The following is a 24,336-nucleotide window of genomic DNA, read 5'->3' as shown; positions in this document are numbered from 1 at the left end:
GGCGCTGCCGTGCGCTGGCGGGAGGGCATCGCCGCGATGGGCTTCGTGGTGGCGGGATTGTTTACCGCCTCGCCTGTATGTAGTTTATTGTTTTAAAAAAATCGGTTACAGTCCCTATGAACACTGTTACATTGCATTTATGGTTTTATTTTGGTGATTTCTAAAACGTTGTTTTGGTTTTGGTTTTGGTTTGGCCATGTTTTTTGTTTATTGTAGTACGGAGTTCGACTGTTGGCCTTAATCTTAGTTGTCTTGTGGTTGTTGTTGTTTGACTTGCATCCCACTGGGATTTTTGCACACAGCGTTGGTGTACGGTGCTATTTCATGAATATTTTGATGGTTTATTTCCTGGATTTTCTGTTTGCACAGTCACACATAGTCACTTTAAGATGTTTTCTTGTTCATGTTTTTGTTTATTGTTTGTTGCGGTTGCACCCGATTCAAGAGCCGAATGGCTCACAGGGCTATACCAAATAAATGAAACTACAAAACTACGGTATACAGGAGGTCGTCGGTTCGATCGCGACCCTGACACCTGCTGTATATTTGGAGTTTGCGTGTCTCCGTCGTCATCAGCATCATCACGGTGGCTAGGAGATGTGAACTACCTCGCCTGGTATGCAGAAGGTCGTCGGTTCGATCCCGACCCTTGACGCCTGCTGCTGTATATTTGCAGTTTGCATGTTTAGAGTATTTGGCTGCTATACATTTTTACATTTTCACATGAGCCAGATCGCTTCTAAAATACAGCTACATAGCTTCAGTGGGCCTTAACTGCAGACATAAAACATATTTTCTTAGTTTGAAAACGCGAATCCAGGCGTGTGTTGGCTGGGAAAACGACGTTCGCGTTCTCACCGAGACCGGCCACAGCTCGACAGGATCGCGTTACGGTCCGGGAGAAAACAAAAAAACAAAAAGCGCGCGGCTGGCTGACCCAGAAACGTTACCGCAAGATGCCGGGGCAGTGATTGAATTGCGTTTTACTTTGTCCCATGCGGTGAATACAATAATTGCCCGAGCGTGCAGTATAGCTCGCAGTATGACTCTAAGACTACAACGTAAGCCTTTATTGTTTCGCAAGAATACGCGGTGTTCCGTGCTTTTTTTTAGTAGCAAACTCTGCGTTGTGGTTTTTTGGGGTTGTGCAGCAAATGTGTTTTGTTCGGTAAGATTGATGTTACGATTTGATGCTGCGTGGGCAGATTCTGCACGATCCCAATGTTTGCCGGTGAGATTGAGCACGAGATGTCTCGCCGCTTGGTGACGAGGATCCCAACACGTGGAACGTCCGGACATCGTGCCAATACAACACGCGGCACAACAACAACAACAATAACAACACATCAGAGATATGCGTCAAAAAAACAACAAAGATTCCCCTTAAAGCCTCAACAGAATGTTGGGGCAAGTGCCGTTAGCGAGCACCTATGAAGGTCGACACGGCACACGAGGGGGTGGGTGGCCAGCACCACGCCCGGCCGCCTTTGTCTCCCCAGCGGCGATGTTTACACACCGCACAAAGGATTAATTTAAGGCGACAACAAACGCTGAAGGGAGGGGGGGGGGAAACAAGTTTTTGAAAAATCTGTTAGATGAACGAATTACGTTTGATAAGATCTTGAACAGATTGTTGATTACGCCTCTTTTAAAAATAACAATTCAACGAACAAGATGAAGAAATAACGCCATGCATGTAAGTTGGATGACATATATGCAACTTAACATTCGTGATTTTAAGCATATACACGTAAATCTGTGCCCCAATTCACGGGTTCACTGACGTTCGGTTTTCGGGAAAAAAGCGGAGCCCGCGTCTCTCTTATAAATTAACAATCTTGCCAATTTGCTTTATTTGGTATACTCCGACTCTTTCGTCAAGAGGTGGATCTAAACGACAATATTTTATCACGTAATGTAATTCACAACACGATTAGGATGAAACGTATCACACTTAAGGGTTAATTGTTTCGTGCGAGATGCAACGCAGTGGCGTGGAGTGGCTGTGCGGACAAGTGGGGAGGCGTACAATGTCCATCGCATTTCCTTAATTACATTACTTTATCAAGATCGAGCACGTGTGTGTGCGCGCGTGTGTGCATTTCACAGTGGCGATTTGGCCAATTAGAAAACACGACGGAATGAATTCCACCTGCTTCATAAAGAAAATACCGGAGAGAATAAATCATTCTGAATGCGTTTGCGAGAATTTAACCACGGTCAAGTCACGCAATGAATGAAATGATCATTATTGCTGGGTTCGCAATCATTCAGTGTTCACAACTTAACCACACTGTGTTGAGAGATAAAGTATGCATGGATACTCGCATGCATGTACAGACACAGTGTGTGTTTGTGGCTACACTGCTGGATGTATGCAGCTCTTAACGCCGTTCTGGGGGCCATGAGAGATAGTTTAACCACAGTTCACTACCCTGGTTTTCAATAAGTAGTCGACATTATTCCTGCTAAACGAATGCAAATATGTAATTATGTTGCTTATCCATTGCGTCTTAAGCGTACGTATATACAGACACACACAAATCAAGGACATATGTGTTATCGACTTTGGTAAGAAACACATGGTAATGCAGTCGTTTTTAAATCGTTCAGTCATCGAATTTTCGGCAAATTTAACTGGAACTATGAACTAATTCTGGGAAATAATACGAAAAATCATGAAGCGTTTTACAGGGACCTCGCGTCCGAATTAATAAAGTATCGTTCTACCTATTGACACGTTTTGTGTTCAGTTTGATCGCCTTCCCCCGCACCTCCGATTAGCACGGTTGGCTACGCGCGGTGCGAAAGAAGTTCAACGCACGTACAGTCCATATGCAACTAAGCAAGTTGCGAGTGATAGACACCTGAACGAGGCGTGACCACCCGTTCCCCCAAACCCGCATTGAGCAGAGTGAGGAAGTATGGTCAAACAATAACCTCGCCCGACACGTCCAGCAGTGTGTTGACAGAGATCTGCGTTAGAGATTGCATCAACATATGTGCGTGTATGCATACGCCGAAGGTATCGTTCCTGGCCGGTGGTTGCAATGTGGCTCAGCCTCCAATTATAATCACTCATTCAGTATGAGTGTATTAATGACGGCAATTTACGAGCTATCAAGAGGCGTTGCAATGCTTCCACTTTAGTCGAATTGAATAGCAACGCATTTATAACGTTTGCCGTGTACTACATACCGTCTATAAACAATATATCGTGCAAGGATTGATTTTCAAACCTTTTTTTCGTAACCAGACCTTTAATGAGGACATAAGACGAATCTCATTTTAATACCACAGTGCATTTGTTTTAGACTGTGACAGGGTGGTCCAGCTGTCTTGTGGCCGCCAATGAATTGATCCCTAAACATGTTTTTTTTTTCCCTTTGCTTATTCATTTCTGTTTTCACACCCATTGGTATGCAAAACATGTTGAGGTTTTAGACAATTAGTCGCAAGACGTCTAAACCACCCCGTGCAATCTGATGCATCTATGATGGCTGCTTTCATATGGCCCAGTCCCCTCCGCCAGGAATCGGTGCTGCTAATACGTAGGCTTTCGCGACCAATATCATCAATAATAAATGTTTTTTTTTGGGTTAGATCGCGTAAATATATAAATGTGGTGTTAAATCCGCCACCACTCGAGACAGCCAATTAGTAAGGGTTGTCACTTAAACAGAACACGACAATTCGTTAAAAGTACAGCACACCGGTGTGTTGGGAGAGCAAATCCACAACATTGACAATCCGAGTGACTGTTCGAATACATATTAGTTGGTTCTTTCGGTAAAGCAACATAGATATAATTTTTTTAAAGTGAATACAAATAATACACTTGGTGTCCTGACTGCCTCTCTACACACAAATATGGCCAGTTTCCATTCATTCAGACGACATGCGAATCCACATTGCATCGTGATATTGTATGACCGCATCACTAAAGAACACCCAGTTGCTCGACTGAATTACAATTGGAAACTCTTGCTCTCTTCAGTCGTGGCGGATATCAGCAAAGTTGAGCAAAACATTAAGTATATCGTGCAGCTTCTCAACTGATAACCTCGACATGCATGGCGTGTTAGCTTATGAATGGATAACAGAGTCCCTACGCGGTTGTTCTGACAATGAGATATAATTATGACCTTTGGTAATATTAAATACATGTATTGTGGTTGCAAATAACGTGAACATGGTGCATATCTACCGCCATCTGCTGGTTGAAAGTGGAATGTTTGTGCACGACAATTTCAGAACTACTCTGGTTTTTTCGGTAGTCACCTAGAAAGAAAATAAATTAAATAATATAATACGTTTCGATTGCAACACAAGCAATCGTCATCAGGTACACACAGACACAAGCAGAGAGAGACAACACAGAGACACACATAGGTCTTTGTGTGCCTATGTTGTGTCTCTCTCTGCGTGTGTCTGTGTGTACCTGATGACGATTCCTTGTGCTGCAATCGAAACGGCGTATTATATTATTTAATTTATTTTCTTTCTACGTGACTTCACCGAAAGAACCAAAGAGTAATTCCTACAGTCACGAAAGCTTCAAATCAAATTTCAAAACCGTTTTCATACCCAGAAGCACCATTTAATAAACTACTCCACACAAGGCTTCATTTTCATCGGTGGCATTTTTCCGAGACCCCCCAAACCCCAAGTATCCCGACCCCCTCAACAGCAGGGGACACACGTTAGACCATCGATTATCCGGCGGAAGGGGATGCCGGATTTTCAAAAACGCCGGATAATCACTAAATCATCATTATTTAAAATAACTTGTTTGCACATTGTGTAACATTGTGTTGTAGATGTTGTGTATGGTGTTTTTTTTGGAGCGTGTTAACTGTGTTGATTATATCAAATTGGCATAAGCTATACATCCAAATAGACATCATGGGACCTCCTTTGCCAGTACCAAAATATGAGAATAGGTTTGTCCCTTTTTTCTGACAACAAAACAGGTGTTGAGATGTTAAAACACCAAACTGAAACATTTGACAAGGAATCATGTCTGCATTAACCACAATACTTGTGGTCAGAATGCAAACAAAAAAAAATACTCTGATATGATGTATTGGCTTTGAAACTGATTGGTCCACAGCAGAGACAGCTTTCTTTTGAGCCTTTTGGCGTCCTCTGGTCTAACGCCGCTTGAGACGAGGCTCCAAAGAAAGCTGCCTCTGGTATGGACCAATCAGTTTCAAAGCCAATGCATATATTATCAGAGTATTATTTTTGTTTGCATTCTGACCACAAGTATTCTGGTTAATGCAGGCATGATTCCTTGTAAAATGTTTCAGTTTGGTGTTTTAACACCTATATTTAACACCTGTTGTTGACAGAAAAAAAGGGGAAAACCTATTCTCATCCAAATAGACAATATCCTACTGTAAACAAAAGTTAGTATGTTAACTGTACCGTACTTACCACTCTAATCTCAAAGAATCGGCATGGGGTGATGTACGTAGCACCTACGCACTTGTTTCAACAAGACCATGTGTTTGACGGTCGCCGGATTAGTTACAGCCTGTGGAGCGGTTTTGGCGGTTCGCCGCAAAGGCCCCGGGACCGCTGTATAATGTTGGAAGCAGACGGATAATCGATGATCGACTGCATTTTCTGGAGCTCAGCCCTCAACACATCGGGATGAAAACAAGCCCCGACTAATACAAAATTGCGGCAACATAATTGGGGTACTTTTGGAAAAGAGAAGCTCGATAATGAAAAGGAGCGTACCTCTGTTCCTAGAGAAAAACGTTTGAGTGCACGTTACCTGCTTTGCCACATGGCTCAGAACACGTGCATCACTTAAAATGAAACGGCTTAAACAAAAAGAGTAGCGGGAGAAGGCTTGAAATGACATTTACGTAAACACATGCCTTGGAAAACTCACCGCATTATACTGAATTTTAATAAAATTGGGCTTGGGTAGGAGATTTCGTGAGAATTGATGGCCAGTGGTTGACAAACGACAGATGGAAACACCGCCCGAGAAGACATCCACCGTAGAGATTGAGATATGAAAATCAGATCGTGTGCAGGTGCTACATGGATTGGTACTTTGCAAGACCGCGAGATGACAAACACGCAGGCAGGCTTCATGTAGCAGAGGATCACTTTCAAACAAAACCAATTCAAACACCAGTTACATGGATTGGTACTTTGCAAGACCGTGAGATGACAAACACGCAGGCAGGCTTCATGTAGCAGAGGATCACTTTCAAACAAAACCAATTCAAACACCAGTTACATGGATTGGTACTTTGCAAGACCGTGAGATGACAAACACGCAGGCAGGCTTCATGTAGCAGAGGATCACTTTCAAACAAAACCAATTCAAACACCAGATAGAAAGTCAGTTGCTGGGTTCCCACTATAAATTCATCACATTTTCCAGCAAACCTCGAGCCTTGGTATTAGTTTTTTCAGGATGGTTAGTACATTCGGGTGTTTTGCGAATGCCAATTTCGGGCCTTTAGAAACCAGAGAAAACTCACACGTCAGGGGATAACACTCAAATCTCTGCAGGTTATATTCAATGCAGAATCGGACCAGTGAGTGGAAATCTGCGAAACGCACTAACCACTAGTGCCATCTCCTGCATTGATGGCCACGCAAGCAGGAACTAGACTCCTCGAGGTTCTCAAATCCAATTAGATTGGGCCACTGAGCGCGATTTGATAGGATCCTTAAACAATATATAAACGACCATCAAATAATTAACCTCACCTCAATGCATATTCACCGGTCTGTAATGTTGGAACAAATGTATGTATGACAATCCAAGACGAATTTATCCATACTTAAAAATATATTACCACTTGTAATGGAAAATTAGTTGAGTAACGAGTGACTGCAATTAACTCTACAAGTACGATTGGAATTGTAACGAAACCAAGTGCTGTGGACCTTTCTGGAACTGCGCTTTCTTTCAAGTGCTCAATGGCTGCTTATACTAAAAAAACACGGAACTCTTGTGGCCAAGACAGGCTTTGAGGTATTATAGAAGCACTGCCCACCCCAAGCAATGCCCTCCTCACAAGACATCTAGTGTTATCGCAACGAGCACCCGATCCAAACATGGGTCCGCACTTGCCTCTGTTGGCAGCGGCATTCATTACAAGCCCCAGGGGGACGTTGCTTGTTGACGAGCTGGATTGCTTTGTTTGTGCACACCTATCACTCCAACCATGAAGAAGGACCCTTTTGAAGAGCCATTCAAAACCATCACTTTACCCTACATTGCGGGGATCACAAAAAGATCTCCAAAAACTTGAATAAACACAAGATCCAGGTCCGATTCAACACATTACATAAAATCCGTGATCTGCTTCCGTCTGTAAAAGATGTGATTCCGGACATACAGTACTCTGGCATCTACAAACTAAGTTGCCTCTGTGGTAGCAGTTACATTGGAGAAACCAAACGACATGTCTCGGACCGCATCCGTGAACACAAAGCAGCCCTAAAACACGGCAGGACCAACACCTCGGCCGTGGCACATCACTGTTATAATTCAGTAGGCTCACATGACATTGACTTCTCCAAGACAGAGGTTCTCTGCAAGCCATCTGGCTATCATGAGATTCGTTCATGAGGTTATCCACATATACAAACACAATTTCAACCGCGAAGATGGATTCTGGCTTAGCAATCATTGGAAGGATATGATAAACCATTTAGGGTCTTAATTGATTGTTCACGCTTACCGTGGCTTTCAGACCGCATCCATTATTTTCGTCTACCACCTCCTCTTTTCCGTACATAGATGGACTCGTCCATTTGAATAACTGCCAAATCGCTCTCCGTGGTGCTAACGTTAAAAAAAACGCCACTTTTTTCAAAATTTATTGCCGTGGTTTTCACACCTGATGATGATTGCTTGTGTTGCAGTCGAAACGTCGTGAGAATTTTATTGTTTTATATTTTTATTATTTTATTGTTTCCCTTCTACGTGACTTTACCGAAAGAACCAAGAATATGAATCCCTGCAGTCACGAAAGCTTTAAATCAAAATTTGTGCACACCTGTGTAGCGCGATTTAGGGCTGCCTTGACACGAATTATCCGTGTTGGATGTGGACAGTAGCTTGCTTAAGAGAATGTTCATAATTAATTTATTGTGTTGGAAGTCTTGTGGCCAGGAATATTCAGACGAGAAGGTGCAAAAACCGGTTGGCATAACCACGATCACACTTCCACAACTGTTTAATAATTACACTCTATGGCTAATAATGAAAAGCTGTATATTATTTTGTCTGCATAAGCTTCGGAAACGTTGTACAGACGTCTACTTATGTTATACTATATAAAATGACGTATCATCGCATGTAAAGGCACATTTGTTAGTTTACGTTACAATTTTGGCTGTGAACCACTTTTGAATTGTATTTAACGTTTCGCAACGCAAGCATTATTTGTCATTACACTGTATTGAACTCTGTAAAAAAAAATCTGAGACTTCTGCATACATCAGTGCTGTACATTCGTATAATTACTATAATACAACAGAGGCTTTTGAAACAATACATACAACTAATGTGCACACACACGAGAGTTTGCAATATTATGCACCCGATCGGTAATAAACGAGCAGCCTTTTTTTGCCAATGCACGGGATGGATGAGGGTCTAGCCACTGCAGGTCGTGGTGGTGGGGGGATATTTCACCACGTTGGTCACAGTGCATATTTGTGAAGGTGAAGAGCATAGATATTTTGGACTTCAGTACAATTGATTTGTCTGCACTGCTACCCTGTGCTGACAACATGCAGCCGGCATGTTTCGTTCATGGTGGTCACACGTCCACGCACTATGGAGGCTCAATCAATGCCAAGCTTCTAAGATTTGACAAGACTGGGTGCATTCAGGGTGGTCGTAGGCAACTGGCTATAATTGACCAAAAACATAATGTAACAGGCGAAATTGCATAAGTTCTGCTGCCAAAACCCAATAGCTTTTGGCAACATTGTATCTGCCTAGGATAATCCAAAAGAAAATTAAGTGAATCGCACAACAATTTTTCTCAGTTTCAATTATTGAAAACAAACTGTAATATTGGCACTGAGAAAGCAGTGTTCAACCGAATCTGCTTTGCACGTTTTAAGTTCCCTAGAGCAGAAATTATCGTATACTATATCCCATCCCGACTTCTCTTTCTCAGGGCAACATTTAGTCCTCCACTCCATTCACTGTACGAACAACGGTTGTGATTGTCCAATTACTCTAAGGTATGTGAGGAATTAACAAACAGGTGCTTGACCCACCAATACCGTAATGCTATGCTGATCCTGATAGCACTGCATTGCAGCTGGCCTCTTGCAAGGCTACGCTGATCAATGCCAAACATGGCAATGTTAGGGTGTTTTCATCTCTTAATTACACCCACAGTGCCAAAGGGGCAAGAGAATGGAGAATGGTAGCATCTGTGAATGCTTGGGCACAGGTTTTATGGGATACTTTAAAAGAGCTTTCTCAGCTGCCTAATTGGCGTATTGCAACACCTAACCCAATGCGCCTGCACACATTAGGAGGCTTTGTGGAATTGTAGAGGTTAATGTGCTAGTACAGCAATTTGCCAATCCACTGCTGAATGAGGCCCTCCTCACAACATCGTGGGGGTTGACCATAATTCACCACGCCAGTCAATGCAAGTTGAAGATGGACAGCATAGACATGGGGCATTGATGTGCAGCACAATACATGTTAACGCACTGCCCTCTGCAATCCATAATATAGCCGCGAAGTAGCCTACAACATCCATTTTATGCATGACAGTTACCCCACCTAAACACTATACAGGCTCAACACTGCATAACTTCAAAGGTTCAACGAGACTGGGTGAATTTTGGGTGACACGATCGGTATCTGAAGAAAAAATATATATATCAAAGTGGAAATTAATTATTCCATAAGAAACACCCCAGGCAAGCACCAACACAAAAGGGCCACTGTGGTTACGGGAGTAATTAAAATGTATACAAATAATTTATTGCTTCAAGATTGGACGCACTCCAATGTGATGTACTTAATGGAAATGTATCCAATTAAATTTCTGAATTAATCTCAGACGCTAAGCAGTGTTGAGCCTGGATATGTCTTGTATAGGTGACCACCATGTATAAGACAGGCGTTGTAAGCTGTGGCGAAAAAGCCACTACTGTCCTGTACTATGCTCCCCTGCCTTCAACAAACCCAGTGACCAGCATGGTAAAAGTAGTATAAGGCCCACGACCGATGAGGCATGACGAGGTCCACATCCAGCAGTGGAGTGACTAAGGTACCGTCTATGTAAAACTAAATGCTTGCACAGAGCATGCCAACTGGATATGCCCCAACCATGAGGGTCAATCCCAAAGGCAGGTGCACACATGATAACCCAATTAGTTGAGCTATCATTTGTGGCAAGGTCACTTATGAAAAAGAGCTATAGCTCAATGGGCTTTACCTGGAAAGATAAAAAAAAAGTTTAGTTTACATTTTGCTTACCTTTCCAATACTGTGCACTAATATCGCGGACCATCTGTGAAAAATAGCTTTATAGTTAATCGGATTCCTCCAGTATAAATAAATATTCTGATGCTGATACCGAGTGATCAGTCAAAGGAGCAAATCCCTCTCGCAATCGCGCAACTAGATCGCCTACAACTGCTTTGTCCACAACTGAGCCATTAGTTGGTCAACTAACTTTCCACATTTCGAAGTGTGGAGTTCTATATTCTGCTAATCACAGCAATGATATTTTGGTGCGGTCAGTTCTTTTTAATCAAGGGTTTCATGAATTAACGACTGTATGGAAATGTGTAAGAATCCCAATTGCAAAATATTATCTTATGGGCATCGCAGTGGCGAGATATTATTAGCTACCTTGCCTGGTATACAGGTCACGGGTTCGATCTCAGCTCTGACACCTGTATATTTGGAGTTTGCATGTTCTCCCTGTGGTTGTTGATTTGTCTCTGGGTTCTCCGTTTTTTTTTCTCCACATTTAAAATCAACATGTGGCCTAGCCACAAATGAGCTATTCTTTGTGGCCAGGTCACTTCTGAAAGAGCTATACAGCTCAGTGGGCCTTACCTGGTAAAATAAAATAAGTTACCATTGGTCATATTATTGTGAATTTACCAACCCTTTATACACAGCATAATTAGGATTGTAACAACTCATTATTTGTTGGCACATATATAAGTGATGAAGTACGTCACTACAAATCTCTGAGTAGATTCACTTGAAAGTAGACCGTCTCTACTGCAAGCAACTGATTGGTGCAACTACTCGCAACTGGTTGCAGAAACATCCAGACCTGAGCAATCAGTTGCATGGAAACTTAAATGCATGCAGTCTTAATGCCCTCATCAGTGTTGCTCCATGCTACTCGTGGTAGAACTGAATGCGGATCTTGTTGTGATCCTCCGGATGCGTGACCGCCATGTCGAAGCGGAGAAGTTTCTCGACAAACGGAGGCCAGAAGTTGTCTTGCACAGTGATGTATGGGTCGTGCGGAGAACTTGTCATCTGGTTGATCAGCAACTGTGGCAAGAGAAGGTGAAAAAAGTCGGTGAGTGGGGCTCATGGTTTATACACCACATTGTCTTCCAGTCCAATATCAGGGTTAGTTCAAATTTTGCCTAGAATGCCGCGTCAGGGATATAAATTGTTTAACAGTGGTTAGTGCGCTACACTAAGAAGCTGCCAACCTGAATTTGAGTCCTGGCCATGGCTAACATCAGTGGCAAGTGATATCCAAACCGGTACTGGACACACCAATCTGCACCGACCAGCATGGTGAAGTATGGTAAAAACAACCCTCATTACTCATTCCATCCAGCAGTGGAACGGAGAAAGCGTAGTCATTTTGGTGGAAGTGATTTCCTGCTCTAAATGAGCAATGAGGCTGTGATCATCTCTTGTTAACAGCCCAGACAGTGGTGGAAACTTCACATTCCTACAAGGCGGGCACCAGTCTTATCGATTTGGCAACCGCTTGACTTCCCCGCAAAGTTGGACCCCCCCATTTATTGACCCTGGGAGGGATGATCGGCTTGGTCAACTCCCAACAAAGATTTGAATTTGTAACCTTCTTAAGGTGAACCACTCACTCTACTGCTGAGCCACTTGGCTGGTTAAATGTCATCTGACGCAGTGTATGGGGGGGGGGTGGAAATTACCCAAGGTATATTATGCAACCAGCTACAGATCCCTAAAATATTCAGATGTTCAGTTGTGGCACTTGTCTTGACAATAAATAAACCTTAGAATGTTGCTGTTACACATGTGCACACGAAACGCAACACCACATGTAAAACATATTCATCTTGAGTTACAACATCTGCAGAACACTTCCAAAATTCCTTTACGGAGTTGGTAGGAAGTGATTGCAGTAACGAATTCACTTGCCTCCAGTATTTCGTGGATAGCAATGTAGTCTATGTTTTTTGTGCTGTTCACATTTGTAGATTTCTGTCATGGAAAAACACACAAATAAAAAGTAATTACATTTATATATGTTCCATTTATATATGTTATAACACTGTTCATGTGTATCCAAGTGTAATGTAGCTCTCAGAGACACCGTCTTGTTCAGTTATATGTATAATTATTATGGATAAAGTCCGCCGACTCACTAATAACCTAACGAGTAACCGTGAGTGACTATACACACTTGGGTAACTTAGATAACTCTATTCTGAGACAACATAACTCTAGTCTTCCAAGACCACAAGGTGCCCACTCCAGGATGATGAAGACGACCCGCTCCAAGGTGACGACGGCAACGGCAGTTCCCCCACTACAGCAGCCCAGAGCCCCGGTTCACGCCGGCTCTTATCCCCCCTCAACCCGGCCACGCCCCTATTCCCAAACCCTCTCTCACCGCACCTGGCCCTGTCTTGTCTCTACCCCTATTACAATTTATGACCGTTAGGTCCCCTGGTTCCCCTCACGCGACCCTGTCAAAGCTTGTCGCATCAATCATTACTTAGGTCCCACATTACCCTAACGTGACCCTGTCTGTTCCTGTTCCGGTTATTAGTAACCATGGCCACGGGGAGCAGGACTGTTGCTACATCACCACGTACTGTCCTTACACAAGTATATAATATTGACACTCAACATGCTGTGTTTGATTATATCCTGTTAACACATTGGAAGTTTGTTTAAACGTGCTAATTATGTGTTAATAGCATTCACCAACAACCAACACCCTAACACAACTATGAAAAAGCTTCGCATTAAGCCATTCACAATCGTTTAGATGTAATCTATAGAAAAAAAAGGGAAATTTGTGAATGTGTGTCGATTCGAAAAGTTTAGCATACTTCCCGACATGCAACAAACTTTAAATTTGGCATGTGGGTAGCTTTCGGGCTGTACACAATGCAAAAAAGCATAAACAAAATAGACTTTTGTATTTTGGGAGGCAGGGAGAGGGCGCAATAATGGATATATTTTGCACGGCAAGCGAGCGGTGACGTCACATCTGTGATGTCACCCGCATGCGGCAGCGTCATGCAGTGTGCCTGCTGACGTCACGCATCCCCCCCACCCTCCACGTAGGTCGTGTATTAATCCAAGACAAGAATCCAAGTCTCGGGCGGAGATGGGTAGTAAAGCTAGTTATATATTTAATGTATCTCAAAACCATTAAAATAATTGAACGTAGTAACATTGAACGCATCTTACCGCACAATCACATGTGACCTGCCGGTTTAACTGTGGTGTACCCATTTATACTGCTGGGTGAACCGTGCGTGGGAAGGGAAACTTGACCATCGTTTCAGTGCAGTGTGCCAACCATTACACTGGGGCAACGTGATGACGATGCATTTTTCATTTGGACGAACTGGAGGTACACCATTGCAGCATAACACACCGGTCCTCCTAAAAACAGTCTAAAATATAAGTTTTAACTGGCATTCGTCTTCCGACTGCTTCGACATAACGAGAACTGATTTTGATGCGCACTGCAAGATTTTTTTGACCGGGGTTGCGAATTGTAGGAGAATAAATAATTATTGCCAAAAAAAATTGCTATTTTTTAATTGCTATTTTTTTTAATACCGCGCACCGGTGGACCGCCAATACGTTCATTTCACAATCTTGTATTACTATCACCATCCGGGTAGCCGAGAAAAGCTGAACTTACCTTCTTCCTCTTGCCGTGAACATCATTTTCCGTTGGCAGCGGGAAAAATTCATTTGAAAACTCAAAGAGAGCCTTATTCAGCTTTTTGTAATGCAGCATAGCCTTGCGCAGTCGCTCCTGCATTTCTTTGGGGAGGCTGAAAGGCAGGGGGCAGCACTGCCATTACTTACTGCTGGCAAAAGATGAAGCCACTCATTGCTAACATATTAAGCCTCCCCTACATGCAGGGGTTTTATGAACATTGACCTGGAACTGAAGGCATACATTTTTCAAAACCGTATTTGTTTTATGAAAGAGTGAATAATGTTGTTAATGTAGTAAAACATTATGCAATTTCTGCCGTAGATAACCTCTGTTTATTACTGTCAAGGGGTAACCACCACATATCCACGTGCATTGTTGAGCCATCCTTAAAAAGTAATATCTTTTCAAAGTATTCTAACTTTACTATTGATACACTAACGAAACATATATAATTAAATGATAACTTTACAAAAAACTGAAATGATGGTTATAAACAGTCTGAAACCAAGTGAGAATGCTAAGAATGATCTTTAAAATTATTAGTGTGGCGACTTTACATATATGTCGGCGATTAAACACGTGTTTCAGCATACTCTTGGCTTGATGACGTGTTGGTGGTATCCGTAGCCAGCTGAGCCAGTTTTTCTTTAAGTGCATGTTGAATTTTCTTTTGATCTTCCAGATATGCCCTCTCTCTGCAACAACACTCATTGTGAGACACGATCGATATACTTCACACAGATTCATCCGGATAAAAAACCCACCACGAGCAAACAGGAAAATACGCTTTCAGGTCTTTTACCTTTCAAGTTCGGACTCAAGGGCTTTTGTTGTGGTCCTATAAAATGACAATGTTTCCTCCAGTTGACCGATAACTTGTTTAAGCTGTTGGTGTAAAATACAAAAAAAAAATCACCACTTGCAATTTCATCCACTTGCGAGAATTAAGGAACATCTCAGGAACCAAGAATTAAAAATACATAAATTTATATCGTACCTTCTCTTCTGCCACCACAAGTGCGCATTCAGGATACTTAAGAGGCACTAGAATACAGGGAAAATATTTGTTCAAAATACAAAAACAATATTTCAAGTATTTAAATGTCTTGTGGCAAGGTCACTTTTCGACTATTACAAAAAACATGTCTTACTCAGCTGTTTTGTTTCCGTTGAAATTTCAACTTCAGCATTCAGCAACCATTTCTTTGCCAAAAGTATATCCAAAATCTGATAGAAACACACACGTACATATAGTATAATTTATGACTATGAATGTAACCTTCATTTTCCTGTGCTAAGAGGGAAATTAAATTCCATGAACTAGGCACAGCTGTTTGACACAACCTGGAACTGCAGTGGTACTGCCATTATGCACAGATTCTCAACATCAATGGGTAAAATATTTTATAAAAGCATGTATTATATTTTAAATCAGTAGGGATGACCGTAATTATCAATTGTAGCTGCACTGTTATAACTTTCAGGTTTTATCTCAGATGCGGCAATGAAATGTAATGATTTCAAACCTTACCGGATTCTCAGGAGACACAGGAGTGGCTTCTTGCATACAAATTCTTGCTTGCATCTACAAGAGACAAGTACAATTTTCACAATTAAAATCACTATATTGAATATTATTTTACGTTAAAGATCTATGTATATCGGTACTTGTTTGTAAAAAAATATATATTGTGTTCATTTAATATACAAAAGCTTCTTCAGTGAACCCATCTAATGAATTGCAGGGTAATTAAAAATAAAAAAGGGTTTGTTACTATCACGCATAAATAAGGAAAAATCAAAAGGCACACAGTTAGCGGAATCAGAGATCTTTCCAGAAGAAAGCAATACTCCACAACAGAGGCCTTTCTTTCTTCTCAATGACAAAAAATAAGCCATTATGAGTTGTATTATTCAGGTTTGTGATCAAAACGGGCAACCATGCGAATCAAATTGCAAACTCATTGACAGTGTCCTCAAAATACTAGGATCGTTTAAAATGGAGGGTTCCTTGCATCAATTGTATTTGCAAAACCCCGTTATTCCCATGAAGACCAAATGCATCCCATTTATTTCATGTTTGAGTGCTTAACAAAGCATATTATATGAAAGCATAAAGAGTATAAAAGGTTAAATGTAGCTTAAACACGTGATTGTCCTGGAGGTGTTGGTGGAGCAGTATTACCCTGCAACTGCTTGGCATGACATTTATGCACAGCATGAAGACGGCTAACAAGCGTTGCCTTGATTTGCTGTCATTTCAAGACCACACTATACAAATAAAAGCTGTCAAGATATCTGTTAAGAGGATGGATTTCAAAGCACTGTGGATGCCTCTGCGTGCGTTGAAATACTCACTTCATTCACCTCCCTCCAGACGGAGTCACAATCCATAATAATCTTCTCACTAACGTCCTTGTTATATGTTGTCTCATTTGGTACATCTGGTGCCAGGAACTCCTGGAATACTTGGGAGCGCTTGGCCAGCATCTGCACCTGTAACCACACGACAGTGTAGAGTAAGTACGTTGAACTTCTTTCGCACCGTACGTAAGCAACCGTGCTAATTGGAGGCGAGTGCTGTATAGATTCCCTGTATAGCCATACACTGTTGTGGAAAGTGCTGTTTGAGAGCACATTAAGGCAGGTGTGGTGCACAAGGAGGTGGTGGTACAGCTAGAAACACGCCTGATCACCATTATATGACCACTGCCAATTTTTACACGCCGCTCCAGGTAATAATTTTAATCTGAGTGGACTTAGGAAAGGTCTGGGAAGGGTTCAGATAATGTCCCTGGTAATCGCCACGAGTAGAAATCGAACTTGGGTCCCATAGTCTGTAGCGCAGTGCGATAACCACTATAATACAACTCCCCACTCACTGAAACATATGTACACTCTTGGAGATGCATCACTACCTGCACACTGGATCTTTGGTCCAGCAGTAATAGTTGTTACAGACCACGTACCTCATCCAGGAGTTTCTTTTGTCGATTTTGTAGATTCTGCAGTGCAGAAACGCCATGCTTCACTCCATTTGTTTCCTTTGAAATGTCTCCAACCGTTTCTTCATCAAGGCTGTCCATTGTTGTCGGCAGAGTTCAGTTCCCACACTCGTTATTCAAAATGTGGTCCAACCCTGTTGTTACACAGCCAAGGGGGGGGGGGGGGGGGCTCTGTTATTACAACAGTGTACTTGTATAGCCCGTTGTGGGTTGGGTTGAATCCGTGTTAATCCAAGTTGGTGAACCACGTGGAGACGATCACGTGATGCGAAACTCCAAATATCTGCAGTTGCCATGGGGCAATCAACAGATAGCAAAAGTTGGTTCATGACCAACTTGCATGGATGTTTGTGTCAAAATACGTAAATTTTCTTTGGGCGCGAGTTTTTTCCCCCACTCGAAACATTTAAAATGATAATCAGGTAAAACATACTCAGAGCAACAACAAAAAACGCGTTCGCTAAGAGGACATCAGCAGTGTACAATCAATAAAAAATAAGATACATTTCCAGTAACACAAGTTGACTCAAATAAAACACTCATAGAAGACGTTTAAACTAACAAAGAATCGTTCTGTCTAAAAGCCCCTCGTGACAAGGATACATCCTTAAGTAACAGTAATTCTATATTATGATTTGCACCTATTAGGCGCCATTCACAATGTCTCAAGGCGCCACTCATAAGGACAATACTCTACTATATATAAATAAGGGTGGCTTAATCAGAGCCAGAGGAACGAAGCTAATGAGAAAAAGCAGTTTCAAAAAAGATGCGTTTTCGTCGGGACAGCAATACTGTCAGAGCCTGGGAGATGAGACTGGACGAGTAGGCTATGTAACTAAATATATTGTTTCATATTTTATCGCCATAGAATTATTAATTCACGTCGAATTACATGTTTTTTTTTTTAAATGCTGTAGAATATTTAAGTCAGTTTGTGCCAGAAACCAAATACCGTGGAGACAGAAGCCACTAGCCGGCACCAATCATTGCCCAAGCTCTGTGACCCTACATTGAGATGTTTGGCATAACTTTACGCCGATAAGACTTTTCAGAAGGGTTTACTTTAAGGACAGCGATGTCTCCGAGAAGGGAAAATTTTGCTTGTGACTTGTAATACAGCAAGCCAGACGAGCCATATTGAGAACGTGGAAGAATAACGAACCCCACCTCTCCCACAATACTCAATGGCTGTATTCATTAGGGCCCAATCTCAGCACTGGAGCATCCGAACTCCAAGCTCACTGGAGCTATTAAGCTCAGAGACAAGGAACAAGAATACATGGGGTCCATTCTTAAACCTTAGAACAGTCTTAAATAGCCGAACCCAGACTAGAAACGGCCTAGCAAGCCGCACCTCCGCCCAATGCGTGAGTCCGGGGTGCCTCACACCGTTAACGCAACAGGTAATGCCGTCCAGAATGTCAGGATGTTGCAACGTATGATGCGAGGGGAGAATGTGCAAAGTAAAAATATATACTTTATATATAATAAGAAATATATATTTTTTAAACACGCTTTTGAAAAGTACTGGTAACGGCAGAACTCCACTACTCCAGGAATTGGACCCGAAGCTTACCATAACGTAAGGGACAATTAGACCCAAGCCGAAACATAAGATATAAAAAAACGTTAAAATATTTATTTTTTAATGATAGAATATAGTATTGTCATCAGTATGACATAAGTATACCAAGTTTGCAGTCGATACCACATTGGGAAGTGGGTTAAAATTGAGTTACAAGATTTGAGGATACAACGACAACAGACGAGAGGGGAGTTAATAAAAAAACGTGTAATAATAATAGAAAAGAACAGCGATGTACCCTTTGGTTCTTTCAGTAAATCCACGTAACTTTACCGTGAGAACCAAAGGGTAATTCCTGCAGTCGCGAAAGCGCCAAATAAAGTTTGAACAGCGATGTATTTGGTTGGAAGTTGCCCGTGCGAGAGCAAAGGGGGGGTGGTGGTGGTGGCAGTGTTTCGTCTGCCGCTGTACATGTCCACGCGACGGGCAAGCCACTTCGTTGAGCCGTCGGTCAGGTCGCTCTTTTAAAACAAATACAAAGCTACGTAACTTAAAAGTGAGCCTTATCTGGCAAAAATAACAGAGTGAATTGTTAATAAAGAGAGAGAGATGAAGAGAGAGTAGCGATAACACCCACACCACCACCCCCCAAAGACATCGGAGCTCAGCGAGGCCTGCACCTCGCAACACCGCAGTCCACTCTTAAAACCACCTCGCTTACCAATTTAAAACGGACCGCAACGTTCCAGCAGCAGCAGCGGTATAGTTGTTACCCTTTCAGTAATTCCAGCACACACACTGCGAACGTGTTTGTTCGACAAAATCACACGCGAGGCCTGCACCTCGCCTAGCCCCCCGCAACACGCCAGGCAACTCTTTAACACGACCGCGCTCGTTGATTTGCGACAGGGCGCAGCGTCACCACAGCACGCACGCACGGCACTTGCGCGTCGACTGCGAACTGTGTTTGTTCGACGAAATGAAGTGGAGAGAGGCGAAAGAGGTTATTCGTTCTGTGTGCGTGCGCGTTTAACGCCGAGTGAACGCGATTCAAGTTGCCGCCTTTGGGCTTCCCATGCCGCACCGCGCCTGTGATGACGTCACCGCTGGGTGGGTGGGGGGTGGAGTGGTGGTGGGGGGGCTGGGGAGTGGTGGTGCTGCGGTTAGCGCGCTACGCTGCGCCAAAGAAACCCCGGCGGCGTCCCGGCCACCAAGACCGGTGATGATTATCTGAACCGAGGCCCTGGGCCTCCCCTAGGTCGACTCGGCATCAAATGAGTACCCGGGTAGACAAAGGCGGCCGGGCGCGGTGATGGCCACCCACCCCCCTCGTGTATCAGTGTCGGCCTTCGTAGGTGCTATTCGCTAACAGCACTTGCCCCAACAGTCTGTTACAGGCTACACGGGGGATCTTTGTCTTTTTGGTGGGGGGCGAGGCCACGTGCTCGCTCAACGTTTCAGAATAATCAGATTCCGATTTATCCATGGGACACTTTTTGGCAGTGTCAGAGTACGCAAAAATAAGAGTTTTGTTTGCGTTCCCGTTCTGGCAATAAAACGGGTGTTAAGATGTTCAAACACCAAAATAGATACCCTTTTCAAGGAATCAAGTCTGCATTAACCACACGTATTTGTGGTGAACATGCAAACACTAGTTTAATTCCAGAGAGGATAAAACCTATTCTTGAAAATCAGATTTATTTATACTGGAAGATGAATCCCATGGGCTATAAATCTTTGTACTGTTGGTCTTTTATCGTTCTCTGGTCTCACACTGGTGAGAGAAGGCTTTAGACGTTTCGGGCAATATCCCTGTTTCGCATATATAAAGGCCTGAGAGTTATAATAAGATATAGGAAACTTTAAACCATGGGGCCTTATAAGAATTACATTTAAACCACATTTCCTGATTAAACTTTTATTAAATTAGAGGCTATTGAGTGACCAACATGTCAATCAACTAAAAGTGTTTCTCAATAAAACGAATTCGTATGAAAATAAAAGTTACTCAATGTTTTCTGGTACATTGCATTCTGAGTGGACCTGTTTTAGTGAGGTCAGTGTAATCTGTGAAAACAGCTTTATAGGTAATCGGATTCCTCAAATATAAATAATGATTCTGATCGATTACAGAATAGTACTGTACTAGCATAATCCACAAAGTGATGGATCACCTCCTGATTTACACTTAGAGGCAAATGGGAGAGTCTGTGTTTGGCAGGGAAAAGCGTGGCTGGCCCTTTGAGATACATTTAACTCAGAAATTCAAACACAGATCATCACAGTCAGTCAGTTATTTGTGAGGCATTCGTCACTGATAAAAAAAAATCCGATGCATTTTATCACGGTCGTGCAAAGTCACAAATCCACCCAACATCCACCAAGCACCTGCACACGAGTTGATTTCATCGTTCCATCTCCTACGACCGCCAATGTGATGTCGGTCAATCAGCCCAATTGCTTTCTCACAGTCACACTGATGGCTTTTATGGATTTGAAATTAGCAATCAGCTAGACGTCATTTACACGAGCAGCCCTGACCCTGTGTTTAACATTATACATATTCCTCTGACGAGGGCTAGTTCATACATAGGGGAACCTTGTTTGAATTCCCACACTTATTTGAATGTATTAGAGTGTACTGTATATAAAATGCATTTACACCTCCGTGTAAAAATTATTTTAAATCTAGACTGAAAACTCGTTTCTTTAGAACAGATATTTTTTGTGTGATTATTTTGTTGTCCTTCCCCCCGCCACGTACAGTGCGAAAGAAGTTCAGCCTACAGTACATGTGTGTATATTGCGTAATAGGCGTGTATTGATGAGGCCTTCATCGGCCAGTGCATAGATCATGGCAGACGATGATAATGAGTTTAATACTAAAAGTGCTCAGGTGTGCCATAGTTTGTTAATTAAGCTCATACTCTTTGGTTCTTTCGGTAAAGTCACGTAGATAGAAACAAAAAATAATAATAAATCACGACGTTTCGATAGCTGCACAAGCCATCGTCTTCAGGGTGAAACAATACAGCAGGCGGACCGCTGAGGAGTAAATGTAGCGAGAGAGCCACTGCAACCAAACGTTTTAGACGTTTGTGGTGGGTACAACCCAAGGGTAAGTGGGCGGGGCTAGGGATGGAATTTGCAAGTCAATGTAATCTAAGAGAGGGTGGTGGGTGGGTGACCTCGGCTCATCCGAGGAGGGGGGAGGGAGGGGCTGCCGCAACGGGCGATAGGGTGGGGGTGAAATTTACAGAGGGAAAAAAGGTGATAGAGAGAAAACAGAGAAAAAAAATACGTAAAATTTAGCAAACTTAGAAATGTAATGCAACTCAGAGAGTCGGCCAACACAACAGTTAACACTCTATGTGGTTGGTCAACGTCCTTCCAAAGATTGCTCAATTTTTCATCCATCTTCTCGGTTAAAGTCATGTCTGAGTTGTGTCGGAATCCTCCCTGTAGACGCGGTTCAATCTTGATTTGAAGCTTTCGTGACTGCAGTAATTCATACTCTTTGGTTCTTTCGGTAAAGACACGTAGATTGAAAAATAAATCATGCAGCTCATGTAGATGTTTCTGAACTTACACTTCTGATCTTGTCCACAAGAGAGCGCACTACGACTCCTTTTGGCGGCTGAGCAACAACACATTAAAGATGACCTCTGAGTCGGCTGTAAGAATGCTGGCACAATCAGCCGTAGTTGTTACATTATTAATCGCCCAGACATGATAGCAGTGACTTTTTAAAAAAAGACAGGCGACACATTAAATTTAAGGCAGGAAAGGCCTATAACTTTGCAAGTTAAGAGCTCTTGTAACCATTTTACCGTCCATGAACACTCAACATATGTGTCCATAACACCGTCTGTAAAGAAAATACATGCCGTGTATAATAGGCAATTATTATGAATACACTCTTGTTAAAATATATAACAAACAATTATGCCAGTTCTATATATATATCAGATTATTCTTGTTCACCACTGCCAATGCAGCATCACCAAATAATGTTCTTAAGTCGTACAGTAATTCCAAGCTGCACTTTGCGAACACATTAAGTATCCTGATAAGCCTGGCGTTGGCATTGCCATCCAGTTACGGCACAGTGGTTACTTTGTTGGACGGGCTCGCATTAAGACACTTAGCTATGCCAACGATTGTGAATTCACGTTGAATTGTTGGATCGGGAAAGCAAGCCGATTTAGGGGAAATCTAAATCTGACAACGGCCAGTTATCTTCATATGGAACTCCTTGATTAATCTCGGGGTTTAGATTTTGGTTTCTCAAATCAAACACTTTTTTTGTTTTCTGGGTTATGTGACGCACCCCGAAATTGTAGCCGCTGTCAATAAATTTAAGCAAATATAGCCACACACACACCTACCTACATGAATATAATATACTATACGGTGTATATATATTCAGAATAAAGGTGGCGAATGCGGGACACATACTAAAGTGGGTCATGGCTGGAGATGTGACGATGAAGGTGAAAATGGAAGAGAAGATAGTGGAAGAGGGAGGACACGCAACGACTGGACGGGACTCTCCATGGCAGGCTCTGAAGATCACGCAAGGTAAAAAGTGTCTATCCTGGTCATCAGCCGTTACTGATGAGGATGACGGTAAATATATTTTCAGAACTATAAACCCCATCTCTCAAACCCAATCTGGCTCTACCATATATCATATTTGTAGTGTAAAGAAGACAATTACGGGGGATGTGATGACAGTGATTAGCACACCGCGCCACGAACCCGACAATCTGGACTCGGGGTTTTCCCAGCCATGGCTAACATCAGCGGAAAATGATATCTGAACCAGCCCTGTGCGCTAACCAAACCGCATTGCACAGTCTGGTGAAGTATGGTCAAACAAATCCCCATGAACGACATGGCATGGCGAGGTATTCATCCAGCAGTTGATTGATGAAGGGCTGTGAAATAACAATTATAAGATTATAAGCTTCGAGAAGAGTTGCTTTCTTGCAGCATGTTTACAAGCAGAACTTCCCATACATGTATGGGTGGTCTGAGGGGTGGTTGCTTGTTCTCATTCACCTCTGCTGCCCCTATTGTCTGGAACTCCCTCCTACCATCCATTTGTGCTGTCGACTCCCTGTAACTGTCCAACCCAAAGCACAATACATTCTTCTTTTCCTCTCTCAATGAAATAAATACCACCCCCACTGCTTATGCAGTGTCCTAATACGCGTGCGCATTTATACGCTACGGGCTTCCAAACTGTGCCGTATTGAGACGTGGTTCTGCACGGTCACTGGCAAGCCCTGCCTTGCATTGATCTCGACGCCGTTAGCAAATGGCAGTTCACTGTTCGCCCGACTTGCTGAAACCAGAATCCATCGTCGGCGCAGAACGCTTGCCACACTTTGGCGTCTTCAAATGCTTTGACAAGGGGACGACCTAACTGCCTTCCCGTTTCAAACGACAGAAGGAAGAGCACTTAATTTTGCTTAGCTTGCTTCCTGCCCTTTCCCACCGTCTTGACTCTGCAGATAACAAAGCAGACCCTTAAAATGCTTCCCTTCCTGGCTTCAACGAGCTGGACTTATCAATCTGCGCCATCCCTTCCTGCCACTGGTGGTGGCAAGTTGACTGCGAG

At 42.7% G+C, this 24,336-nt stretch overlaps 1 protein-coding gene across 1 annotated transcript; it reads right to left on the bottom strand.

Moving 5' to 3' along the window:
* Positions 1–1,822: 1,822 nt before the first annotated feature.
* Positions 1,823–19,813, bottom strand: CENPK (centromere protein K). Its single transcript, XM_032966478.2, has 11 exons — positions 19,432–19,813; positions 17,147–17,316; positions 16,536–16,673; positions 15,709–15,762; positions 15,329–15,404; positions 15,175–15,221; positions 14,980–15,062; positions 14,771–14,872; positions 14,154–14,289; positions 12,407–12,469; positions 1,823–11,539 (listed from the first exon to the last, which is right to left on the bottom strand). The coding sequence occupies exons 2-11, from the start codon at positions 17,261–17,263 to the stop codon at positions 11,381–11,383; spliced, it is 975 nt and encodes a 324-aa protein (XP_032822369.1). The 5' UTR covers positions 17,264–17,316; positions 19,432–19,813; the 3' UTR covers positions 1,823–11,380.
* Positions 19,814–24,336: the final 4,523 nt, after the last annotated feature.

The sequence above is a fragment of the Petromyzon marinus genome, chromosome 36, assembly GCF_048934315.1.
Source record: "Petromyzon marinus isolate PM22_M1 ecotype Great Lakes invasive population chromosome 36, UKy_Petmar_22M1.pri1.0, whole genome shotgun sequence".
Classification (NCBI taxonomy): domain Eukaryota; kingdom Metazoa; phylum Chordata; class Hyperoartia; order Petromyzontiformes; family Petromyzontidae; genus Petromyzon; species Petromyzon marinus.
This window is presented reverse-complemented; position numbering and strand designations above follow the sequence as displayed.

Bases quoted from the DNA above. Each gene is read 5' to 3' on its own strand.
- CENPK (XM_032966478.2), bottom strand. From the start codon at position 17,263: ATGGACAGCCTTGATGAAGAAACGGTTGGAGACATTTCAAAGGAAACA. The intron at 15,063-15,174 runs GTACGATATAAA...TTACACCAACAG, and splicing joins TTGTGGTGGCAGAAGAGAAG to CTTAAACAAGTTATCGGTCA. The intron at 11,540-12,406 runs GCAAGTGAATTC...CTCTTGCCACAG, and splicing joins CTATCCACGAAATACTGGAG to TTGCTGATCAACCAGATGAC.